This window comes from Centroberyx affinis, unplaced genomic scaffold (assembly GCF_046629955.1).
Source record: "Centroberyx affinis isolate AG114_WGS23_722 - 3 ecotype Tasmania unplaced genomic scaffold, CSIRO-AGI_Caff_v1 ptg001613l_1, whole genome shotgun sequence".
In the NCBI taxonomy this organism is placed as follows: domain Eukaryota; kingdom Metazoa; phylum Chordata; class Actinopteri; order Beryciformes; family Berycidae; genus Centroberyx; species Centroberyx affinis.
In genome coordinates, this window is record NW_027280055.1 from 46919 (window position 1) to 70425 (window position 23507).

General features: G+C 42.1%; 2 protein-coding genes across 2 annotated transcripts in view; both read right to left on the bottom strand.

Moving 5' to 3' along the window:
- Positions 1-2308: 2308 nt before the first annotated feature.
- LOC139651242 (SH3 and cysteine-rich domain-containing protein 3-like) lies at positions 2309-10418 on the bottom strand. Its single transcript, XM_071528086.1, has 12 exons — positions 10402-10418; positions 9870-9948; positions 8223-8379; positions 8000-8097; positions 7791-7872; positions 7001-7098; positions 5668-5734; positions 5423-5472; positions 5001-5104; positions 4839-4890; positions 3938-4075; positions 2309-2496 (listed from the first exon to the last, which is right to left on the bottom strand). The coding sequence occupies exons 1-12, from the start codon at positions 10416-10418 to the stop codon at positions 2398-2400; spliced, it is 1041 nt and encodes a 346-aa protein (XP_071384187.1). The 3' UTR covers positions 2309-2397.
- Positions 10419-12174: 1756 nt separating this feature from the next.
- Positions 12175-23507, bottom strand: part of LOC139651240 (R3H domain-containing protein 2) — a 64493-nt gene continuing 53160 nt past the window's right edge. Inside the window, exons 21-28 of the mRNA XM_071528084.1 lie at positions 21966-22123; positions 21464-21603; positions 20049-20149; positions 18376-18545; positions 17887-18031; positions 16503-16597; positions 14695-14779; positions 12175-13855 (exon numbers count right to left, since the gene is read on the bottom strand). Coding sequence (XP_071384185.1) covers positions 13470-13855; positions 14695-14779; positions 16503-16597; positions 17887-18031; positions 18376-18545; positions 20049-20149; positions 21464-21603; positions 21966-22123 — 1280 coding nt within the window. The 3' untranslated portion in view covers positions 12175-13469. The remainder of the gene's footprint in view (positions 13856-14694; positions 14780-16502; positions 16598-17886; positions 18032-18375; positions 18546-20048; positions 20150-21463; positions 21604-21965; positions 22124-23507) is intronic.

Genomic DNA, 23507 nt, shown 5'->3' on the forward strand with positions numbered 1-23507 from the left:
ACCCACACACATCCACATACACACATTTCGGCAACCCTCCACCACCCTGCCTGTCTAGAGTGGCAGGGTCAGGGGGTCGGGGATGACAACATGGCAGCTGTGATATCCCTCTCAGCCCGGTCCCGTGGTCGGCAGTGGCATGAAGCAGAGGCTGTTTCCTGGGAGGAAGTGACCCGTGTCTGAAGGGGTGGTCTGTTGTCCAATCAGGGGACCGCTGAAGCCTAGCGGCGCTACCTGGTCAGGCCACCCTGTTTCTTTCCTCTGACAGACAACAGAGAAGGAAGGAGGCGTGACGCAACTCATCATCTGGATATGGACGTGGTTGTGAGTGTGTGTGAGGGAGAGGGAGAGGGAAACAGAGAGAGAGAGAGAGAGAGAGAATTAGGGAAATCAATATGGAAAAACAAACAGTGACAGAGAAAGAGCAAAAGTACAAGAAAGAAAGAGGGCATTTATTAGTAACAACAATCAGAAAGCAATGGACAGGAGAATGCCTGGAGATGAAAAGATGGAGGGGTAAAAAAAAAAAAAAAAAAAACCATACGGAAAATGAAGCTAAAATGAACCTGTGCCTGTCTGTCTAGGTGTCGTGTTTGTCGGGCCGGTGGTTACCACTGGAATGTCTCTCGGGACGTACAGATGCCATTCCCTGCATTCCTGTTCTCTGAGCCATCCCTTTACATAGCAAACCGTCCCTACACAGTCTCCTTTCGCTAATTACACTGCACTTAGAGCAGCTAGCGAGTGACCAAGAATGGCTCTACATCCTTTTGAGCTATTGGAAATTCCTCTCTCTCTCTCATGTCTGAGGAAGTTAACACATTCTTCCCTTTACCATGAATGACCTCTTGCCTCCAACAACCAATTGATAACAATTCCCACAGAGGAAATATGAACAAATCCTACAGGTTTCCACAAGTTCTTCTTTTTCTTTCTGTTTCCTTGAAACTCACAGATTCTCTCTCACACACATTCATACACAGCCACATACACACACACACACACACACACACACACACACACACACACACACACACACACACACACACACACACACAATAATTACAGTGTCTTAGCTAAAGCAGCATGTATAATGCAAAACACTCCTACAACGCTCATCAAAGACAGGCACGTGTCCCAATACTGTATCATGATGCCAACTGATGGAAAGAGGCACATGTGTCCTAACAGGCATAATAAGATAATTATATTTCTAACTTTGGAAAGATATGAGAGGCTTAATAGTCGCTGGGTGTGGTACATTTGTGCTGCAAGAGCATTATTGCCAAGGTGTTTTGTTCACATTTGACAAGGACAGTGGGAAGGTAAGCTGTTGCTCTCCTTTTCCCCAAAGTCCACAGTTAAAAAGGGAGCTGCATGTCAAAATTTGTGCTGACAAGAGAAGTTGCCAGCCTCCCTCAAATAGCTCCCTGACTTCAGCTAATGTAGTTTTACAGCATGCTCACTAAACAGGCAGATGAGACACATAAGAGTCAAGTTTAAAGGGCAAAATAGAAATCAATGACATATAATCCTTGTTTGTGCAGTGAATTTCAGGAAAAGGAAGTTTCAGAAGAGTGATAATGCCTTTTTTTGCCTTTTGAATGCCAAGTATTCTCATTGGTAAACACAGCAGCCCAGAAATAGTATCACATTTGATGGAAAGGCCATTCCAGCCACTGAGGTGCTCACTGTCATAGAGAGAAGGAAAAAGAGGCCCAGAGACACTGAAATCCCCTTATTAATTCTCTCATACCTGCATGTTCAATTTAAAACCCATATGGAAACAGTTACTATTGCACTTATTTAGAGAAAAACCTGTGAAGACTAACTTCAAAACTAAGGTTCCATTTATGCAGTCCTGCTATAATAACACTGTAGAGTAACTTAAATTATCTATAGTGGCCCTATATCAGAGATACGTAATGTGTTCAATGCTAGACCTTGGTGAAGATAACGTGTACAGTCTTGGTATTGACATCAGATAAACAGTTGCATGAACACACATAATTGTATGAAGACAAGAAGAAAAATCTGCATAACATTCCAGACAAAGTATATTGAAAAACAACTGTCTTTAACTTTCCTATCATGCGTCAATTTACAGTGACTTTTTGCTTACAGACATAGATATTTTTTTTATATATTTTTATATTTATTTATTTATCTGTCTGCATACTGAGTGAGCTCAACACAATATATGTAGCACATAGGTAAAGATGTGCAAAGTGGACAGATAAACACATGAAAATACCAATATCTGCAGATAAAAATTCAAGTATGAGATGTTACTGCACAACGAGGGATGTTCAGGTCGTGACGGGCGGATCAGAAGAAAGTGTGCCAGCTGTGTGTTAAAACTGAGCGGCGAGCCTGCTGGCAGCCTGTTGTTCCTCCTCAGATCTCCTGCAGCAGGTTGGAGGGGAAGAAGCCGAGTTTCCGTCCTGTACTGACCTTCAGGTAGCCGTTCACCTCCTCGCCCTTCTTCACCACAATCTGAGGAGACACAACAAACTCAGGCTGGGAGAGAGGGGTTAGGGTGTGTGTGTGTGTGTGTGTGTGTGTGTGTGTGTGTGTGTGTGTGTGCGTGTGTGTGCACAAGAGTGAGTGAGCGTGTCAGTTTGTGTGTGCATGTGTGTGTATAGTTTTGTGTATGTGTGTGTGCACCCAATTGTGTGTGTTTGTGTCTGTATATTTAATTCTGTATGTGTGTATATGAGTGTGTGTATCTGTGTCTGAGCGTGTATATGTGCACGTGTGTATTTCTTTGTATATGTGTGCATTTTGTGTGTGTGTGTGTGTGTACCTGTGTGTACATGAGTGTGTGTATCTGTGTGTGTTGTGTGTATGTACGTGGGAGTGTGTTTATGTGTGCATGTGTGAGTGTGTATTTGTGTGTATTTCTTAATGTGTGTGTGTGTGTGTTTGTATGTATATCTCTTTTTGCATGTGTCTGTGTGCCCAAGAGTGCGTGTATGTGTGTACCAGTATATGCACGTGTGTGTGTATTTCTTGATGCTTGTGTGCATGCGAGTGTGTGTCTTTGTGTCTGTGTGCGCCCAGTGTATGTCTGTTTGTGTGTGTGTGTGTGTGTGTGTGTGTGTGTGTGTGTGTGAGAGAGAGAGATTGCACATGCATGTGTGTGTATGGTCTGTGTATCAGGTTTAACTCGACTTGCAAAATCCAGAAGTTCTTACAAGTTTACTGCGGTTACCAGAAAAAGATTTGTAAGGATATTTTTTCCAACGTGGTTTATGGTCAGAGGTTAATGTTAGCGTTAGGGTGAAGTTAGGGCGAGGGTTATATTAGGCTTAGGTACAGGCATGCAGTTGTGAGAGTTAACATTAGGTTTGGAGGTGAGGGAGTGAATGTAAATCAGCGGAACGTCCTCAAGTATAGTAACTGCAACATTTGTGTGTCCTTGTCAACATGATGCATGCTTATGTATGTATAAGTGTGTATTGTATGTGTGTGTGCCTCTGTGTCCATGCACATGATGATGGCATCTACATATACAGTACATGTTGCCCCATGTATCGGTTGTCTTTCACTTGTACACACTCCACTGGATCAATGTCTCTTAATTATATGTATGAACAATAGACTGGAATTTACAAGTATGTGGAAGTCTACTGTTTAACTAAGGCTTGTTTTAACTAAGATACCATGCAATCTGGAAGTGTGTGTGTCTTCTCTGAGGATATGTGTGTGTGTGTCTTTGTATTTCCATACTTATGAGGACCAAATGTCCACACAGGGATAGAAACAGGGATAGAGACATTTTACCGGTCCTCACTTCTTTAAGATTTTAGAGTTAGGGCATGGTTTTAAGGTTAAGATTAGAATTAGGGTTAGTTTTAGGGTAATGAATCTAGTCAATTATGTTCTTCACATGTATAGTATATGTGTGTGTGTCTGCGTGTGTGTGTGTGTTAACCTGGTCTTTCTTCAGAGTGATCTGGCCCATCTCTCTGTTGCCCACAAAGGAGCGTGTCACCTTGTAGACTCTCTCTCCTGCTCGCACTCGGATGATGTAGTTGGCGGGGAGGAAGCCTGTCCTGTCTCCTATCTTCCCCTGGAGGAGCACAAGCTTCAACAGTGAGGTGCTGTAATCTCAGTGTGTCAACAACAAGATTCTTAATTAATTGATATTCCACTGCCTAATTGTGTAGCCTATTTAATATACAAATCTGCAAAGGTGAATATTAAGTTCTCCCATGTAATTGTCCTCCTGCAAATACATGCAGTCACGCTAATTGCCATTAGAAGCTACGCTAGGAAACTGGGTAGCAGATTCATCCATCGTTGATGATAATCCATCTTTTTCTGGATGTAGCGCTCGCTTGTTGCTCTTTAGGACAAGTTTTGTATTTTGCTCGTAACTTTCGATTTGTCACTTCTTGCACGCCAAGGAGATTTCCGGCCAGTAACTATACCTTACACCTGATTTTCATTTGTGCAAATAGGGCGAATCTACAGGGTCTTAACTGGGGAGTTTTAATGATTTCTAAAAAACAGTCCTGTTGAAAGGGATTACTATGAACTAGAAAGCACTAAGTAGAGCGCAAACCTCCACCAACACTGAACAATTCTCCAACTTGCAAAGCTGCAGCCTCTATAAAAAATGATAATCATCTAATGGCAGAAATCCCAGATCTGAATCATCACCAAAATCTAATCAACTGATCACTGGGCCAAGGGCTGTCTGTCCACCAAATCTGTGTGTAACAGACAAACAAGAGTGAGAATGTAACCTCCCTCCAACTTAGCTGGCAGAGGTAATGAATACAGTGACATATGCTGCCTGAATAGTATGAGAAATCAAAACTAGGACTCACCCTCCACCATTCCTCATTGGAGTCGTCTATCACTGTGATGCGGTCCCCAGCACTTAGAAACAAGTAGGATATGGGTATGTCAAGGAGAGCAGAAATATTGAGATACTGAATGATGACAAAAGCAAGAGAGACAGAGAGGTGTGGAGAAGGTGAAGAGCTTACTGCAGGTCCAGGTCATCTTTCTCTATAGCCTTGAAGCGGTAGAGAGCCAGGTAGTAGTGAGACTGGCTGAACACACCGATCTTCCCTGGCTGGGGCTTCTTACTCTAAAGAAACACATACAGAGATACTTTCTTTACTACTATCATCATCATCATCATCATTTTTCATAACTGTCTTCAATAATGCTATCACCACCACCGCTACAGCCATCCTAATGACCACTACCTCCACTGTTGTTAGCCCATCACACTCATCACTATTGCTGTCATCATCATTCCTGTCAGCATTGTCACTGGCATCATTCTCATAATTCTCAATGTAATTAAAATCATCATTATCATGACTCATCGTAATTAAAATAATCATTGTCATCATTGTCATCATCATCCTTAATTGCCATCTTCATCTCCACATTCTCTGACCTTGTCATCAGCCGGAGCTTTGTCTCCCTTCTTGTCTCCCTCTGTGTTTACTAGTACACAACACAACAAAAAGTATGACAAGCAAACAAAGAAAAAAATTATTAATTTGCCATGTGGAGAAAACTGAAACCCAACATATTTTCCAGTCACTAGAGTGCTGACTATTTAGCATGGATTTGCTGCTGTGGAAAATCCAGATATGGAGACAAAAACTCAGAAACAAAGTGGTTAACATCTCAGCTCACCTCCTTCACCTCCTCCCTCCTCCTGTTTGGGCTGAGACTCATCTTCTTCCATCATCATCATCATCATCTGGACCGTTCAGGAATTTGCAGTCAATGAACAATCCATTGCCACATGTAATAATATAATAATATAATGTTAATAATAGTAATAAACTTTATATAGCACTTAGTATAGCACTTTTTAAGACAGAGTTTACAAAGTGCTTTAACGATCAAATAAAAGCAAACACCATACTCATGAAATGAATCTAAACAAGTAAAAACAAGAAGGCAACACAAGACAAACAGATTAAAATAGAGGATAAAAACAATATATTAGTAAAAGAACAGGATAACAGACAAAATAAAAGCAAGAAATTATTTAAAATGAGATACTGATTCTACGAGCCTTCTGAGAGGCCCTGATGGCAAAACCCAGTCACCTTTAGTATTTAAAGGATAAGTTTGGCGATTTTGGACCTATATATAATTTGTCTCTTGCATACCTGCAGTACTTGGTTCTGCAGACAATATTGTCTCCTGAGTCAACTGTCAGGTGAAACAGTGAGCTCTGTTGCTAGGTCTCCTGCTGCTAACAATGAGTCTAAATGGGGTTTGTCAAAATATCTCCAAAAAAGGCATTTGTAGGCTCCACAGGGGAGTTGAGAGTAAACATGACACAATTCAGACATTACGCACATTTTCACTAATAAGGAAATCACAGAAATGTTTTTCTCTGCTGCAGCGCAGACTGCTGTGGGGTGAAACAGCATTACCGGTGGTGCGATCTAGTTTTGCAGGCAGTCAGGTCAGATTGTAAACGGTATTTTTGGTAGAGTTTGGTAGAAGACTGTCCACTGACTGAAAATGGTGCGGTGCTGCTGCTTTCCGGGCTGTCAATATAAATACGTCGGTTGATCGCCATATCGTTTTCACAGACTGGCTTTTTTGGAGATATTTTGACAAACCCCGTTTGGACTCATTGTTAGCAGCAGGAGTCCTAACAACAGAGTTCGCCGTTTCACTCGACAGCTGACTCTGGAGTCAATATTGTATGTGGGTCCACGTACTACAGGTATGTAAGAGACAAATTATATATAGGTCCAAAATCGCCGAACTTATCCTTTAAGCCTGGACTTTAGAACAGCCAAATGCCCTTGCCCGAAAATCTGAGGCTGCATACTGTCTCATAGTGGGGAGGGAGTTAAAAGGTCTGAAATAGAGCCTAGGGCAGGACCTAACCATGCTTTAAAACATTCAATTATTCCACGGTGTGCACATTTTAAGTGGCTCTGTATTGGAGCATCATTTAAAAGTCAATTAATATTGGTGCTCTGAAAGCATTCACACTCACGTTCTTCTTGTCTTCTGATCCTTTCTTGCGCTCCTTGTTGGCCATGATCACACCGATGCGCAGCGTCTCAAACACAGGGTCAGTGCGGTTTGACTGCGCTGCCAATAAAAGTTAATCAATAAACAACCAGAGATCACACTGTCAAATGCAGTTAAGTGAAATGTTTCCATCAATACATTTGAGGTTTGCTAACCAGAAGTATTTTTTAGGATTTGAGTTGAGTTTTACTTATGTACAACGTATTTATTATTCCTATAATCTTGGAAGGCTCATTTTAGATTTGATTTCATGAACAGCTCAAGACTAGAACAAGACAGCCAAGCCGCTCATCTGTAATGGCATCAAGCAACACTTCCAATACCTGCTCCATTACCAATGAAAAGCATACCAACTGTCCTGAGATGGATTTTTTAGGGACCATTCTCTGGTTCAGAGCTGTTAGCCCAACTATGAATTATAGTTTATCCCAAGTCATCCTTTCAATACATTGTCAGTGGAGCAGCGACAGATAAGAGCTAATAGTCTTCTGGAAATCCTTCTGGGAGAAAGTTAGTCATGTTCACAATGATTGACTGGAGAGAAAATGTGGACCAGAGAGTTCATACGAACAAACAACAATTCAAACAAATAAAACATTGAATCGAGTGAGCATCTCATACACTGCCAGTAGACTAGCTCCAGAAAATGTAGTCCTCTAGAAATTCATCATAGGAATAAATTACTAATTTGGTTTTAGGGTGAATTTTCTCTTTACGCAGCATGTAGGACAATGTGTGGATGTTGGACTCACAAAAGGGCAGCAGCTGTGAGACTGTGGCATTCTGCTGACTGCTGTAGAGAGGAGAGCTGTAGGCCCTTCTGAAACCTGGAGGCTGTAGGAGAGAAGAAAACAAGAGAGGAGGGGAGAGGAGAGGACAGGACACTTCAGACAAAAGGTATGCTCTGCAGTGTAGTATTGAATTAAAGCTCAAGCACTGTGGAATATGGAAGGAAGCTTACAATTTTGCCAAAACATCTTTGGAACTCCACATAGGACTGACACTGGTGGTGGATGTTGGTTTTGCAGTTCTTACATCGCAATGCAAACTTATTGTTTACTGAAGAGAGAATGAGCAAAATGTAAGAAAAATTACATCAGGAAACCACATTTTGAAGAGTAAAGCACACTGAAGTGCACTTTTTTATCGTGCAGGACAGAGAACAGGAGACAAGAAGGACTTACGGACTATCATGCGTGCGCAGACGTCACAAAACTTTGGCTTCTTGCAGTAGTGGTCCTTGAACTTGTGAGGTTTGTCGTTGACTGGTTTTATTGGTTCTGAAGGAGGCGGTTCCTCTTTCTCCTCCTCTTCTACCTCCTCATCATAGATGAAATATACCTGGATATGGATGTAGGGATGGGAATGCAAGTTCAAAATCAATATAGAGGATAACAATGAGTTGTGTCTCCTGTCAGAAGACAAAGCACAAGCAGGCTTAAGTTGAGTAAGAGGTTTGACTTGAATCCTGGTCTTAGATCAGAGGTTCTGGTTGTTAAAATCAAAACTTTTTAATTGGGTGTGGTAGTAGAGAGGTGCCAACAAAACTGTAAGATATTACGAAGCCATGGTGCTATATAGTAGGAGTCAAGCAAGCTAAGCCTAAGCCTAAACCAACCAACTAAATTTACCTGAAGGATTCAGTCTCAGGACTGATAGCAACTCCACTGGATTGTTCTCTTCTGCTTGCTCTTCATTTAACCAAAACAGTCCCAGTATCCCTGTACTGTACCTCCCACTGCATGCCAGATTTTCTATTAGAAAGCTTCTATTAATACTGAATCACCCTGGGGTGTGAGTCATATGGAGTCTGCCAGTCTGGTCTGTGTCGAGGGCTGCAGTGAACACAGTATGAGCCAGATCCACGCATAATGTGTTAAAACTGATGAATGGAGCAACTATGTCATTATTGAAATTAGCTTTTTTTTGGGATGTTTTCATTTCCCCTAACATTCATAGACACCGTCCAAATTTGAGAAAGTGGTTATGCATGCTACTGCTAGATTTTTGGACATACAATCACACACACACACACACACACACACACACAAACCACAGGTGGGGTAGATTGAAAGGGCTTAGATCTTAAAATAGCCTAACAGGGACCGACAGAATTCCCTGCTGCACGTAATAAAGAGTCTGACATTACTCCTCCTAAATATACTACAGTCCAGTCAAACAGAGCCATAGCGTTCATGTACACACACACACACACACACACACACACACAGAAAGAGAGAGGCCTGACAGACTGAACTGGCTCCAAGCTCTCCATCACTGGCAGGATTAGAAGGCAGACAGGCCGGTGATTTACACTACAATAGCTGACTAATACCAGGGACAGTTCACACATTACAGGACCATCACTCTGCAACTCTGTTTAGCTGTCAGTATTCCAAAGCAAAACCGCTATGACGCCTCAATGTGGCCGTCAGCTTAGAATTAACTCATTCATGCTCACTTATACTCAGCAATCCTCCACAAATCAAGAAACATCAATAACAGGCAATGACATGTCTATCAAGTATTTCAAAGGACTGCTAATGTAGAGTGAAGCTTAAGACAGATCGATATGTGTTAAATGATTGGATTTATATTACCAGGGTGTGAGACAGTGTCTAATTCATTGATTCTTCATCAATACAACCCCTGATACCTCTAAAAATACCTTTAAGTAGCCTCTGACTTTGATCACAAATAGAGATTATCATTCCTATTGCCAGGTGACACATTTTCAGAGCTACTTGGCATTGGGAAGTCAGTTGTCTGGCTAATAAATACCCCCTGGATGTATGCACAGCATGGTAAGCAGTGGATACTGGATCTCTCACCGTGTTGTCCTCCTCTTTCACCACGTTATCAGGGAGAGGTGGGTTGTCGTGAATATCCACCGAGTCCTTGTCATCCAATCTGTCATCGAGCAGCAAAGGTCAAATGTTGATACAGAAGGCAAATTGTGACTAATATTTCCTCATGCTCAGCTAGGCCTATCAGTGCTTTCCTTGCCCATTACACTCATAGGTGGACCACCTGGGTTCCTTTTTTTCTGGCCTCCTATGTATTATGAAATGTAAACTTTATTGTGTATCATTTTCATACAGGGCCCTTAAATGATTTCCAGCAGTGCTTTGTTTGTTTGTAAAGGTTATTTTGGGGTCTTCAGAGATTCTTCAACCCCCTAACCCCATGGAAATCCCCCCCCACAATGGCAGCCTTACCCCCTCGGCCCGTCTAAAAGTCAGGGAAAACTCTACTCATAGACATCTATGGGGACAATCCACGCAAGTTAAGTGACTTGTCAAGAGGATTTAACAAATTTCCTGCTCCCATCTTCAGTTATAAAAAAAAAAAGACTGGACTCACGCGTCATAATTAGCCATGGTGTTGCACGGTCAGTCAGGGTTTAGATCCTCCAGGTAGTTGGGCTTTAGGCCAGTAGAGGGCACTGTAAAAAAAAAAAAGAACACCGGCATCACTGCTGTCACTGCCACATGCCATTCTGGGATTTCCCACAAAAGTGTGCAACTAAATCCATATAAGTGTCTCATGGTAAAGCGAAACTTTTTGGCATCCAGTCACAATCAACAATAAACCAATTAAATTTGATATATCAGATTTGTCCACAAATTGACAGGTAAGCATGACTACACACCTATTCACCATAATAGCATTACAATATCAGTGTAGTGTGACAATAAGGTGCGGTTAATTTCGCGATGCAGCCAACAGTGCGGCCTATTCTGGGGAAGCAACTTGATCTTGGCAAAGTTAAAACAGGAACAGTCACAACCTGGCAAAAGATACGGCTGAAGCATCTACAGAGGGTATCCCCCTTCTCATCTCATGTTGCTCTACATGCAAAAATACATCTTCAGTGCATGCACAGGAAAACATTCATCTACCACTAAACAAGTACCTAGAAGGTATTAGTAAGCAATTAAGAATGATGAGAGCAAGTTGGTCAGATCATTATTTTGGATGAGTACCCATGCATGCCTAATATCAACTAACCGTGAAACTTGAATGCAGGTCTTCAATGAGTGAGGGGGTTTTCACACACACTGTGCCGTCAGGAGGGATCCTCTACAGCTCAGTGCCACAAGGAACTTCATAGGACTCTTTCCAGCTTTTTCTGCCGCCCCCTTTGTTTGGTCCTTTACATGGTCAACTTTCCAAATGAGGCTTCAACAGGTGGGAGATTGGGATGAGTAATGCCAGCAGTCCAGCCCAGCCCAGCCTCTGTATGTATGTGTGGGTGTGTGTGTATGTGTGTGTGTCCATGTGACTGCTTGGGACAGCTGAGCACTTTAAAAGCTGACAAGCCCCCCAGCTGAGTGGTAAAAACGAGAGGGCCCTGTTTCAGGTTCCTCACTCAGTAATGAGAGTTATAAGTTACTTATCATATTAACACACTCGCAGACTACTTGTGGACTTTACTTTTGACAATTGCCTGTTTTATGATTTTACAAAATGAACCGCCAGAGGACACCAAATAAACTTGTACTAATGAGATGCAGTGCAGGAATGGAAAGCTCCCTAAACACAAGTAAAGAAGAGAATCCCTTTCAACCAAAAAAAATAGCTTGGTGAGAGTTAAATCAGCCTAATCTAAATCACAAAATGTTCTTTTAAGATTACAATTGAAATGTGGCATCCAGACTGACTCACACACTTTGTTTGCTCGGTGTATCAGTACATCTGATGCAATAGTTCCATCCAGTGACCGTAAGTTACGAGCGCTTACTGTCAAATCATACAGCCAAGGACATCTTGACTTCACCCCACCAAATAATACTGAAGAGTCCCGTCTCACACGCTAAACTGGCCTGACAAATTAAATCAACACGTAAAAGTTTCAGTGTTGCGCCATAAACATCCAGACAGTGGGTTTAAAAGAGCACCGTCTGCGAAATTGGATTTGACCACCAACATGGTTTTTCTGCCTCTAGTGTGACGACAGCCCACAATGATTCACCTTTCAGGTGTATTTCTGGAAATCGACAATTAATTCAATAACACCTCCTGTCTATGTGTGTGTGTAGCTATTTATATAACCCAGCTTCCAGAATCTGCTTCAGTGAATCAAATAACGAACCACATGACACCGAGGATGTTTTGATAGATTTTTTTTCTTGACTTTTATATTTTTAAAAACAAACAAAAAATAACAGATTAAATAAAATTTACAGTAGACATATGCAATCATTGTGCACTTTAACTACTTCTTCTGATACGTTCTGCACAGCTGTCAACGAAAAAACGCAAACACAATGGGGGTGGGGGGTTGGGGTTGGGGTAGGTCAGTGGTGGGAGAGAGGAGGGGACAGAAGAGAGGTAGAGGGCAGTAAGGAGGCAACAAATGGAGAGACTGTGGGAAGGAGAAGAGGGTTTAAGAGGGAAGGAGTAAAGGATAAAGGAAGGCCTAAACTTATCCACTGGGGGGGCGGGGGGGGGGGGGGGGAGAGAAAAAAAAAATCACTGAATATATAGATTTCTTTTATTCCTTACATCACTTATATAAATATATCGAACCAAAAAAAAAAGAAAAAAAAAAGAACAATACTCTTCTGAGAAAAAACAGCGCAATACAGAAACCCACAACAGCAGTAAGGCAAACAGAAAGCAAGAGAGGAGAGAGCAGTGAGAGAGTACATGAGAGGGAGAGAGGGACAGAGAGAGGAAGATAGAGCAAGGGGAGGCAGTATGAGACGTGGCAAGAAAAGAGAGAGAGGGGGGGGGGGGAGCAAAAGGCAGAGAGCGCGCGCAACTGTGCGTATGAAAGTTTATAAATATGTGAGATTAAGAGAGGATAGGGGCGGATGGGAGAGTGGAGGTAGGAGAGGGAGGGAGGAGAGAAAGCATAGACAGAAAAAAGGAGGAAAGGGAGGAAGGCTGGAGAGCGGAGGGACGAGGAAGAGGAGGGGAAGGTTTGACTGAGGTCGACTGTCCAGTGTGTTCTTGTTATGTGCTACGTGACCCTGTTGCCTGCGTTTGTGTGCGAGATCTGCATGTGTGTCTGTGTGGGAGAGTGTGTGTATGCATGCGCGCGTGTGTGTGTGTGTGTGTGTGTGTGGAATCGCACGTGTATTTTGTATAATGGCAGCACACTTTCCACGGCAACAGTGAAACACATGCTCACGTGTCTTGTGTGCTCTTCTGGTATATAAATATAAAACAAAAAACAAAGAATAAAAACAAACAAAAAAATCATATTTGCAAACAAACACCAGCCACCTCATGATTCACACCTTCTTCCCTTTTATGCATTTGACACACCTTGATCATCGTCCAAGTTTCCATTTTTTTTTTTATTTTACACTGAGAGCAGTCCCCCTCAGTCCTCCTTCCTTTTCCACCACTCGACCAGGAGTCTCTCTCTTTCTTTCTGTCTTTCTTTCCCTCTCTTTCTTTCCTCCCCCTCTCTTTTCCTTTCACTGAGAACTGGCCCTCTCCAGCACACGCAGGTCATAGTTCTTTTTGGCGGCCCTCAGTTTGAAGAGGCAGGCCCCGCTGTTGTTGAGTTTGAAGGAAGCACTCTGTGCAGCCATGGTGCTGGGGAACACTGCCACCACTGTATAGAGGTGGGCCGGGTCGTGGCCGTCGCCCTTCCCTCCCCCGGGCCCGGCACCGGCTCCCGCCCCGGCAGGCCCTGCACCAGGGCAGGGGCCGCAGCCTCCTGCTCCTCCCCGGCCTCCCTGGGGGTCCTTCAGCCACTGGATCTTGGCACCGCACATCGACAGCTGGTTGAAGAGCTTCTCAGCTTCAGGGCGTGAAATCCCCTCTGGCAGGTCCGTTACCTCGAGAACTCGACTTACCACTGGGTTGAGGAGAAACAGGGAGAATCAGAGCGAGAGATGAGATGTAGAGCAGGCTTGATTGCTCAAACTGTATTTTTCACTTCTCTCTATAATAGCTGGACTCTGTGTTTGTTCATGCAAAATGATTTTTGCAATACATAGTGCTTAGTGGAATTACAATATGCGCTCTTTAGGCTGCGCAGAGCCCTACATAATAGAAATACAGTGTGAGCTCGAACACCAGACAGTAAAAGACCAAACAAGCGTGAGCCAGCTCTAGGTTGGTGCACGAAGATCCACATACCAGGAAGTAGCATGGTGATTTCCGAACTGAAGTGCATGAACAAAAATATTTTGTTCAGCCATTCTCTTGGTTACAACAACACTGTCCTATCACAGCACTTTGGTGTTAACAGGTGGAGTTTTTAAAGTCAATAGTTTCACTCGCTCCCATCATGCATAAACCCCACCCCTCCACCTGAGCACCTTGAAAGTGTTAGCACACTTGATAATTAAGAGCAAAGTGGCTTGGGGAATTGAAATCAGAGTGGTTTGAAAATAGAAGACCTTGTAGGAGTGTTTATAGCAAAATCTGCAGGAAAACACGATCATGTCCTAACACTGGTAGAGGATGTTATGCTCATCTGTATCTTCAAAGAACAAAACCTCCCGCACACCGTCTCATCACTTGTACTCACTTTATTCAAATGACATTCCGGTCATTAGACCTTCATAAGGAGAGTGTGTGCATGAAGTTTTGTTCTTTTAATTTTCATGGTTATTTTTTCCTACACGTCACTAAGGCATTGCAGGTGTGCAAGAGCTTTTTATCTTTTTGTGAAGCACATCTGTATCTTACCAACATCAGTGGTGCCGAGGTCCGTTGATGCAGATTTGAGGGTTTGTTTTTTCCCTCGTGCCCCATGTTTCATTACTCCTTGGCCCTTTAATACAAGAAAACAGATTATATGGCTGATTATTAACATGCAATAATACAGCAGGACAGTAGATGGGGGTATAAGCAGTCAATAGGAGGCTTAGACTGAGTTGTGTGGTAGTTGGAGATGCAGACAATCGTACAGCAGAGGGCACAAGAGAAGTGGGGTAGGCTGCAGCAGAGAGAATCATGACCAGGTATCAGTAAGTATTCGGCCTCCAATTGGATGGTCGAAAAAAAGAAAACTTTTACCTTCTCACAACTACACAAAAAGGCACTGAGATGAAAAGATTTTAAATAAATTTCAACACAGCCCACGTTTTGTGAGAAAACAGTGCTCAGACATTTAATTTTTGGTTGGTCTAGAATTTTTTTTTCCACAAATTTTTTATCCTATTTTGTTGAAATGTTTATTTACAATAAAAACGCCAGAGAAAGGAATGCAAATAGCCATTTGAGTGTTTTATAAATTTGAACACAGTATGAGCAAACTAATTAGCTATAATCAGCCTAAACTCTTGTTTTTCTTATTTTGGACCATGGAAGCCCAAGAGTTGCAAGCACATTCAGTGAATTCCAAGCAGCGCTTTGATGGCTTGTGTGATATTGAGGTGGGGAGGACACTTGGATCAATAGCTTGGCGCTTACTGATGGTGACAACTTAAACACTATATTTTCAGTGATTGTGCATGATTCTGCAGCTCATCTCATCTCACACAGAAGATCAAGAATTCTGTGGCTGAAGTCCAACTCCACAAAAATGTCTACCTTCACAGAACCAGAGAATTCTATGGCAACTAGTTTTCGCAATGAAATGAAAACTGACTTTTCCACCTTGTTAGCCATTTCTCCATATCATAATGTACACCTATGTAACAATACATGTAAAAAAAATTACAAAATGTTTACATTACAAAAAGTTTTTATATCAAAATCCTATTCCTTGTACTTATTGGAAAACGGCGTATTACCAGTAGGCCTACATAAAAATAGTACCATCACAGATGTTTAACAACCCCCCCTCTGCCTCTGTCATATAAAACCTGCAATAACTTTCCACAACTTTCAAAGTGACACGAGTGGCAACATGGTACGACAATGTATTTGGGTTCACACCTGAAAACACAGTCTCCTTTTCCAAGGACAGATTAACTGTAGTTAATCTGTACTTTTGGCACCTTTGGTACTGTTCGTCACATGTGAGCATAAGAATATAAAAAGTTATATGCAAGCCTCAACTTGATAGATAATCCTTTCTCTTTTTTGGTAAGTAGTTTCCGGGTCCTCTCTACCCTTAGTCCTTTTCCCAGGACGCCATGGTTGTGGTTGCGGCGGCTGGAATTTATTCATTTGAATCTTGAATTTGTGACAGCTCAAGATTAAGTGCAAAGCATGTTTGAACTTTTGAACAGTCCTTCCCTGCATTATGCCTCGCCCCAACATCTCCGGAAATAAATCAAATTAAGGAAGCAAGACACCATCAAATTGCCGCTTCCTTGTGACTCTAAGAGCAGATTCAATTATCAAGCAAGACTTTGGCTACTGAAAGTCACCAAGGACCTAAAAGACCTAAATGTTTCCTAACATAATATTCACTAAGCAAATGCTGCCAGTCACCTGATACTGACTGAATAACTGGAAGTAAAAAAAAAAAAGAAGAAATTCAGACCCTTCAATGTCGCAGTCTTTTTAGGTAGATGGGTTACGTTGGAAGGGGATCCAGTACTGACCTGATGGGAGCTGTAGGAGGACTGGCCGTGCATGAGGGGAGGAGGACACAGGCTATACTGGAGAGGCTGGCCCAGCAGAGAGTAGCGCCCGTCACCTAAACAACATACACCACAAGTTAAAGTGAAAAAGATGAATCCCGAAATACTACATTTAGTATTATACTGTTCCAGCAGAGAACAGTTGGACCTTTTTACCAAACTAACATAGAGCAATAAGCAATAAAACAGGAGATGGAGAAGGAGTTAAAAAATCATTTCCAATATTGTAAAACTGGAAGAATTAATGTATCTCAATGGAGTCACTTCTCCTTGCTAAATGTGGCTGTCATACAGAAGTTAAAAGATGAAGCTTGATATGGAAAAGAGTCCATGATCTCTATACATGATTTGGAGTAGAGTTACGTGTAGGCCTACGCCTGCAAAGCAACCAAAGCCATTCGGATTTGGGTCAAAGGGCTTGAACGTGGCTCACTATTTGGGTGTTTTTGTCTTGTGAAGATGGTGTGATGAAGGCTTGCGTCATTGTGGTATTACAGGGATGGTGGACTGATGAAAGTCTCTGTTTGTACGTGTGCTCATGCATTCGTAAGTGTGTGTGTGTATTTGGCAGGTAAAGGTATTGTGGCTCTGACTGTGAGTATAGGTCAGAGGATTGGGGCAGGGTAAAGCATGTGTGGGTGCGAGGGGTTTGAGCGGCATGGTGCCAGTCGTGAGTCTGCTGCCGTGAGGTGGTCAAGGCCCTTTGGTTTGGGGCCAACAGAAACATGACAAGGTTTAGAGGTTCACTGTGGAAGTGGGTGAAAGGGCGAGAGTCGGAGCAGGGGTTAAAAAACACAGCTGCAACAACTTGAAAGGCAGTTGGTGTGTATTTGCACACCACCTGGTATTGGTAATAGTTGATGCTGATGTGCACAGAAAGTGCATGTTATGTGTAGTATGTATGTGTGTTGCTGTGCATGTGTAACATTTATGTGTACATCTGTGAGTGTGGATGGTGTAGTGGTGACGACAGTGTTTCCAGTGTCAGGACCATGACCACTCTCAGGCACTGTAGTTAAAATGTACTTTCAACACAAGTAATTTTGATATGAAATCTTGTTACCAAGGAGAACATAAAATAGGGCAGCCTCATCGCCCACTACATGAGTTTAACTTGTCTACCCTGAGGCTAGATAAGCCTGTCAGACTGGCGGCAGAATGTGGCGACATATTGTTGGAGTTAAGAGGCCACCAGACACGGATAATAAGGGAAGTGTTGCATTGCTGCAAGCAAAGGAGACAGCAAGGCCAAAGAAAAAAACAAAAAGCAAAATTTTTTTTTGGAACAGTTTAGCTAAACTGTAACTGTATCCAATTCCAGGAAAAACCCCAGGAACCCCGTTACCTTGCGCTGGTCCTCCAGGCCGGGGAAACTGGGAGATGAGGGGTAATGGTCCCAGGCCTGGACAGACGCTGCTGACGCTGCCGGAGGGAGAAGGGGTGGGAGACTGTGTGGGGGAGGCCAGGGGGCTGGTCAGCTGGGTACTGGCCTGGACACACAAGGAGAAATGGAGAGGAAATGTACTATTTGATACATGAACCCCATGTTCCTGGTCACATTATACACACATCCTCAGCACTTCATCACTCCACTCAAACTCAAAGGGTCATACACATAAGCTACACACACACACACACACACACACACTACAGAAACATGAGATGCCCTGCAGATATCATCATGACCTTGCTCCACCAGCAAGGTCGTGATGGGCCCAGGATTTTTTTTGTTTTGTTTTTTGAAAGAGTCCCCTTTTGCCTATTAATAGAGTGTTGCCAATATTAATCCAGACGTGTTTTTGGAGGGGACCTTTGCGTGTGTGTGCGTGTGTACCTGTGGAGTGTTGTCAGGTTTGTAGAGCTCTCCTGGCTTGCTGGGCCTCTGCTCTATGCTGTAGTACTTGCATGGATTCCACTGGACCAGAGGAGGATTCTGGGAAGGCTGTGGTCCATTGGGGACGCTGAGCTGCATGACCATCACCCCAGGCCCGGGGGGCGGTACTCCTGAAAATGGACACAAACACAGACACACACAAATAGTTAAAAGGGGCATTAAGTGATTTATGACGTTTATCGACTTCTATAGGCCACCAAGAAATTGTAACAACACTGCCAGGTGATGTACAGTATATGTATGTAGTATGTATATGATGTCAATGTAGTATACATAATGCAGTATGGTATATAGTGATGCTATGTGCTTGTGATAGGTCTATATAAATAAACATGACTGGACTAGGTCTCTGGCACAGCTTACGTTGGCCTGTAATTGACACAAATAATCTCACATTTTCACAATAGAATGAGTAAGCTAGCTAATTAAAACAGAGATCCAACAAATCTAGTGAAGAGGTAATACATCACAATGCAAAACTGAACACTAGATTGGTGCTAGTTTCAAGCTCGCCACCTGTTTTGTCTACCAACATAACAGCTTAAAGTATCAAATCCAAGCAGATCAATTGTACATTCACAATTTCCGATAATTCCCAACATCTAGGCTAAGCTGATGACATCACAAAAACAACAGAAATCAAGAAGACCCAAGGCAACCTGCTTAGGCCTATGCATGATTTTAGTCTCAGAGGGGGTGAATCTTCAAGTGCATCGCATTCACACTGCTTTTGGAATAAATAATGAATTTAGCTTGGAAAAAGGAAATACGCTATTTTTTGAATGAAAATTTGACCAATCCATTACTAATTTAACAAATAATTTTAAACTATATGATAAAAAATGTAATTATAATTATCATCATCATATAGAGTCATCAGTAAACAGGTAGTCGCAGTCTAAGAGGCCTACTCGTACAAAATGTCCCTCATTGTGACAGTCAGCCAATGACTCCCAACAGGTCAGTTGGACAAACTTGGCAAGTTGCCTTGATGACCAACTAGTGTACCGATGTTTCACACCTGAGCACACAGCACAAAACAAAGCTGATGTTGAAAGGTTAGAGTGATCATCAACTTAAGCCAAACTGAGTGTTTAAGGCCTTTGCAAAATTTAGGTTTAAACATTACCTTTTCTAAGGACAATGATTTTGAGGTTTAACACGTGAACCCTGCCTCCCTCTGTCTAACCTTTTCTCTGTAAACCTTTCACCTATTTTCCGCCATGAGTTTGCAGTGACACAGCACGATGGGATTTTATAGTTTAGTGTTTATATTGGCATTTATACAGTACATCTGTCCAGTCTGATCACTTATGTTTGGGATGGCACTGGGATGGGCTTTACTTTGTTCTAGGGGGTGAAGTCCTGATGAGGCTAATGCAACCCATTCTGGAAATCAATTAAATGAAAAACAATTCTTAGGTGTGTGTAGATGTGTCCGTTTTTTGCCCTATTTTGCTCATTCATTTTGAAGCATTATGCCTATAAATAAAATTTAAAAAAGAAATTCATAGAATATTGCTAGTCAGAAAAAATGCTTAGGTGGGCCATCAGTCAGTTCAATTGCCAGGTGAAGATCTACCACTACGCCACCTCGGGCCACCAAGTCTCACCTGAATATTGCTGCTGCAACTGCTGAGGGTTGCAGGGGGACGGTGACTGTGTGATCTGATACTGCTCAGAGCTGGGGGGCTGCAGGTAACCTACTGACGGACTGGAAAGACAGACAGACACACACAGTTGAGAAAAAGACACACACAGGGAATTCAGCACACACATGCGGAGGACATGTGTGTTGCAGAATACACATTGCAGAAAGAATAAGAAAGGAAATTCATATACCAAGGAGTCACACACACACAAAAAGACAGTTTCAGTGTTTGGCAGTCATCTGTAAACATATCACCCCCATACGCTCTATGCTCTGCTGAGCTTAAATTACAATGTTAATCGTTTGCTTTAGTAGGCAAGTTAGCGAGAAGAATGCGGATGCACTCAGAGAAAACCCAAATACAGGAAGATAAAACATTTAAGACATTATCGATTCCACTGGTGAGAATCTATACAACATTTAGCAACTTAATTTACAATATGCCAGCAGGTTCGGCCATTTACAGCTTGCTCATGCGGATGACAACGACATCAGCACAGTTAACGTAGCGAAAACAGCTTAATTGATATGTGGAAAGACTCCCACAAACAATTAACTGACTGCTATTTAGACAGTTTCCACCATGCAACAATGTCTACAGATGTAACATGTCACATTAATGACAACATACTTTGCATTGTTATGTGCATCTTATACACTGTGCCTAATGTTTACGTACTATGCATAGTGCTTTATATTTTACGCTATTCCTATGCCCCAGGGCCATTCACAGAGTATTAGTGAAAGGCTAATGGCTTGTCTGACCCTCTAATTCGTGTTATACTGATGTATAGTTCCACAAGCAATGAAGTGGAAAAATGGAAAAGGCAGCTGTGACACCCAGGAGGATCTTCTGGGGATTGTTTACAGCAAATTGCACAAGGAAAATACAAAACTTTATATGAATACAAAGTTCAGACAAACATTATTTGAATTCACAATGTTAGTCTCCTATTGATTATCAATGGAGTGAATGAAGGATATGGGTATGGCATAGTTTATTTTATTTAGACTATTGTAAAAAAAAGAGCATTGTCAAGGATTACACAATAAAGTCAGACTTATTTCCATCATGGTCCTTGATTGTAAAAACAAATATGACTGAAGGGTGAATGGCAGCATAAATTAACATGAACATTTAAAAGTGGAATTTAAAGTGCAATTATCTTATGTTACAGAAGAGTCAGTATATCATTTGTAAAAAGTCTAGAATGGAATACAGATTTCATGTACCAGCATAAATGATTAGGCTATGGTTCCCTTGTTTCTAGTTTTAGAAGAGTTTGCTTCATGTTGACAAATAATTGAATTATTCCAGGCTGCATTCCCACTGATGTATTCAGTTCCAAAAGGGCTAACACTGCTGTGGTTTGATACCTTGTGCTGTTCTGCTGTGTGGGGGTGATGACACTGTAGTAGACAGGCATGGGCCCCTGGACAGACTGGCTGACTGGCACCATCACCTGCTGCTGGTACTGCTGCTGCACCACCTGCTGAGACTCATTTCCCACTGGCACCTGGATAAGGGGAAAGGGTCAAGCAAAATGACACTCTATTTACAATAAATTAAAATTAATAGGTGATAATATCTGACTGCTGCCAAGGCCTACAAGTCAAAGACTAATGGGGGAGGTTAAAGCAGATACATGTTTGTTGAGCTACAAATCCCCATGGTAAGTTTACCACGGATTCTATGATGCCAGCATGAGAGACGACTGACCTGCAGTGAGTGCGAAATTGCTTTCAGTGGGAACTATCTCCCTTAAGCTCATTTATCTGGGAAAATGTAGCTCTGTGTACTCAAGTGTCAGGGAAACTGCTGCTTTATTTACCCTTTACTACTTACATTCTGTGACTGACTGAACACCAAGTCCTGTACCTGATATGAGGGCATCTGTGGGTATTGGACCATCATGCTTTGCATCTGTCCTCCCATGCCTGCCCTCTGGGAATTGAGCAGACCAGGATTTTGGGGCTGCTGCACCCCCATCATGCCCTGGTAGCTAGGCTGCTGGCTGGGCATCATGGTCTGGAGACCTGATGGGACAAGAGACAACAGTTGGAAAAGAGTTAGGCTAGGGTAGGGTGGGAGAGGAGGGCACATTAGAGGAGTAAAGGGGAGGAAGGAGGTAGAAGAAGGTGAAAGCATGGAAGCTGGGATGTTGGCTTGGAGGAGAAACATTCTTTACAAGAGCTAGACTATGGTAGCGTGGCAGAGATGAATTGCATAGTTGTGTCCTGATTAAGCCCTGGTAGCATGAACACGGGCTGGGTATCATCTGGAGAACTGTGGGCAAAAGGAAGCAGGACACAACTAGTGTTGGCACTTACAATTCACTGAATTTTTGCAGTTTTCAAAATTGCAATGTCTTAAAAATGAATTACTTCATAAACTAGTTTTCTATGAACACAGCCCAAAATAATATCTAACATGCATTAGTGTAGTCCTTGCAAAACAGCTAAAATTAAAGCTACTGAGGTGGTGGATGAATGACACCTATCATACTACCTACTTTTCTCCTGCCAAGACAAACAATATGCAATCCTAAATTTATATATAGTATAGCTTTGCACAACATTTTCATAAAGAATAGCATTTTTAGTGCTATTCTAGGCGCAAAAAAGCAGTGCTTCCATAAAACATTTGTAGAGATATTCAGACACCAAATGGGCTTCACACAAATTGTTATGTTTAATCAATAACAATTCCAAGAATTGAGGTGGAAGAATGCCAGTATAAATATTCACCACCACAAAGCTCATGTTTCAGTCAAATTTCAGACCAGGCGGCAGCCATGGACTGATGCAAGGTTTCACTGACCGCCAGGCCGAACATTATCCATGTTGATTTGGCAGGCCTTCACTATGAGCCAGAGTCCATTCAGCTAGCCAACAATGTCTATCTGTCAGTTACTGTATAAACACACACAGTCAACCTTCACAGGTCCCTAATGAAAAGAGGCTGAAGTATAACGCTGCTATGGTTTTCCAAGTAAAAAGGAAAGTCTATTTTGGTCCAAGCATATTTGACTTGGCAGAAGGTTATTTAAAATCCACCTTTCACCTGGTAAACTTAGACAGCATTATTTAGCAGTTTCTTTGCCTAGGTACAATTTAATACAATTATAAAATACACTGGAATGTTTGAAAATATATATACAGTATATGATAGAAGTCAATGAACTCCTTTGTGCTCTTATGTGTTCTAAAGATGAACGGTAGAATATACCACAATACTAGATCTAAAAGAAAGTTTTACGTAGCATGATCACAGACAAACAAATTACAACTAACAGTACAATCATCCTGTTAACATAATACATTTCCCAATGTAGTAAATGTAGGTCTTATAAATTGACATTTTGTTTGAATTCAGTAAGAAGTAACCCCCATGCTGGATGAACATAAATGACTAACATAC

What these genes read in the sequence shown, in the direction of transcription:
- LOC139651242 (XM_071528086.1), bottom strand. An exon ending in AAGCTCCGGCTGATGACAAG is followed by an intron (nt 5,105 to 5,422) that starts GTCAGAGAATGT and finishes GTGTTTCTTTAG; the next exon opens with AGTAAGAAGCCCCAGCCAGG. An exon ending in CCAATGAGGAATGGTGGAGG is followed by an intron (nt 4,076 to 4,838) that starts GTGAGTCCTAGT and finishes GTGCTCCTCCAG; the next exon opens with GGGAAGATAGGAGACAGGAC.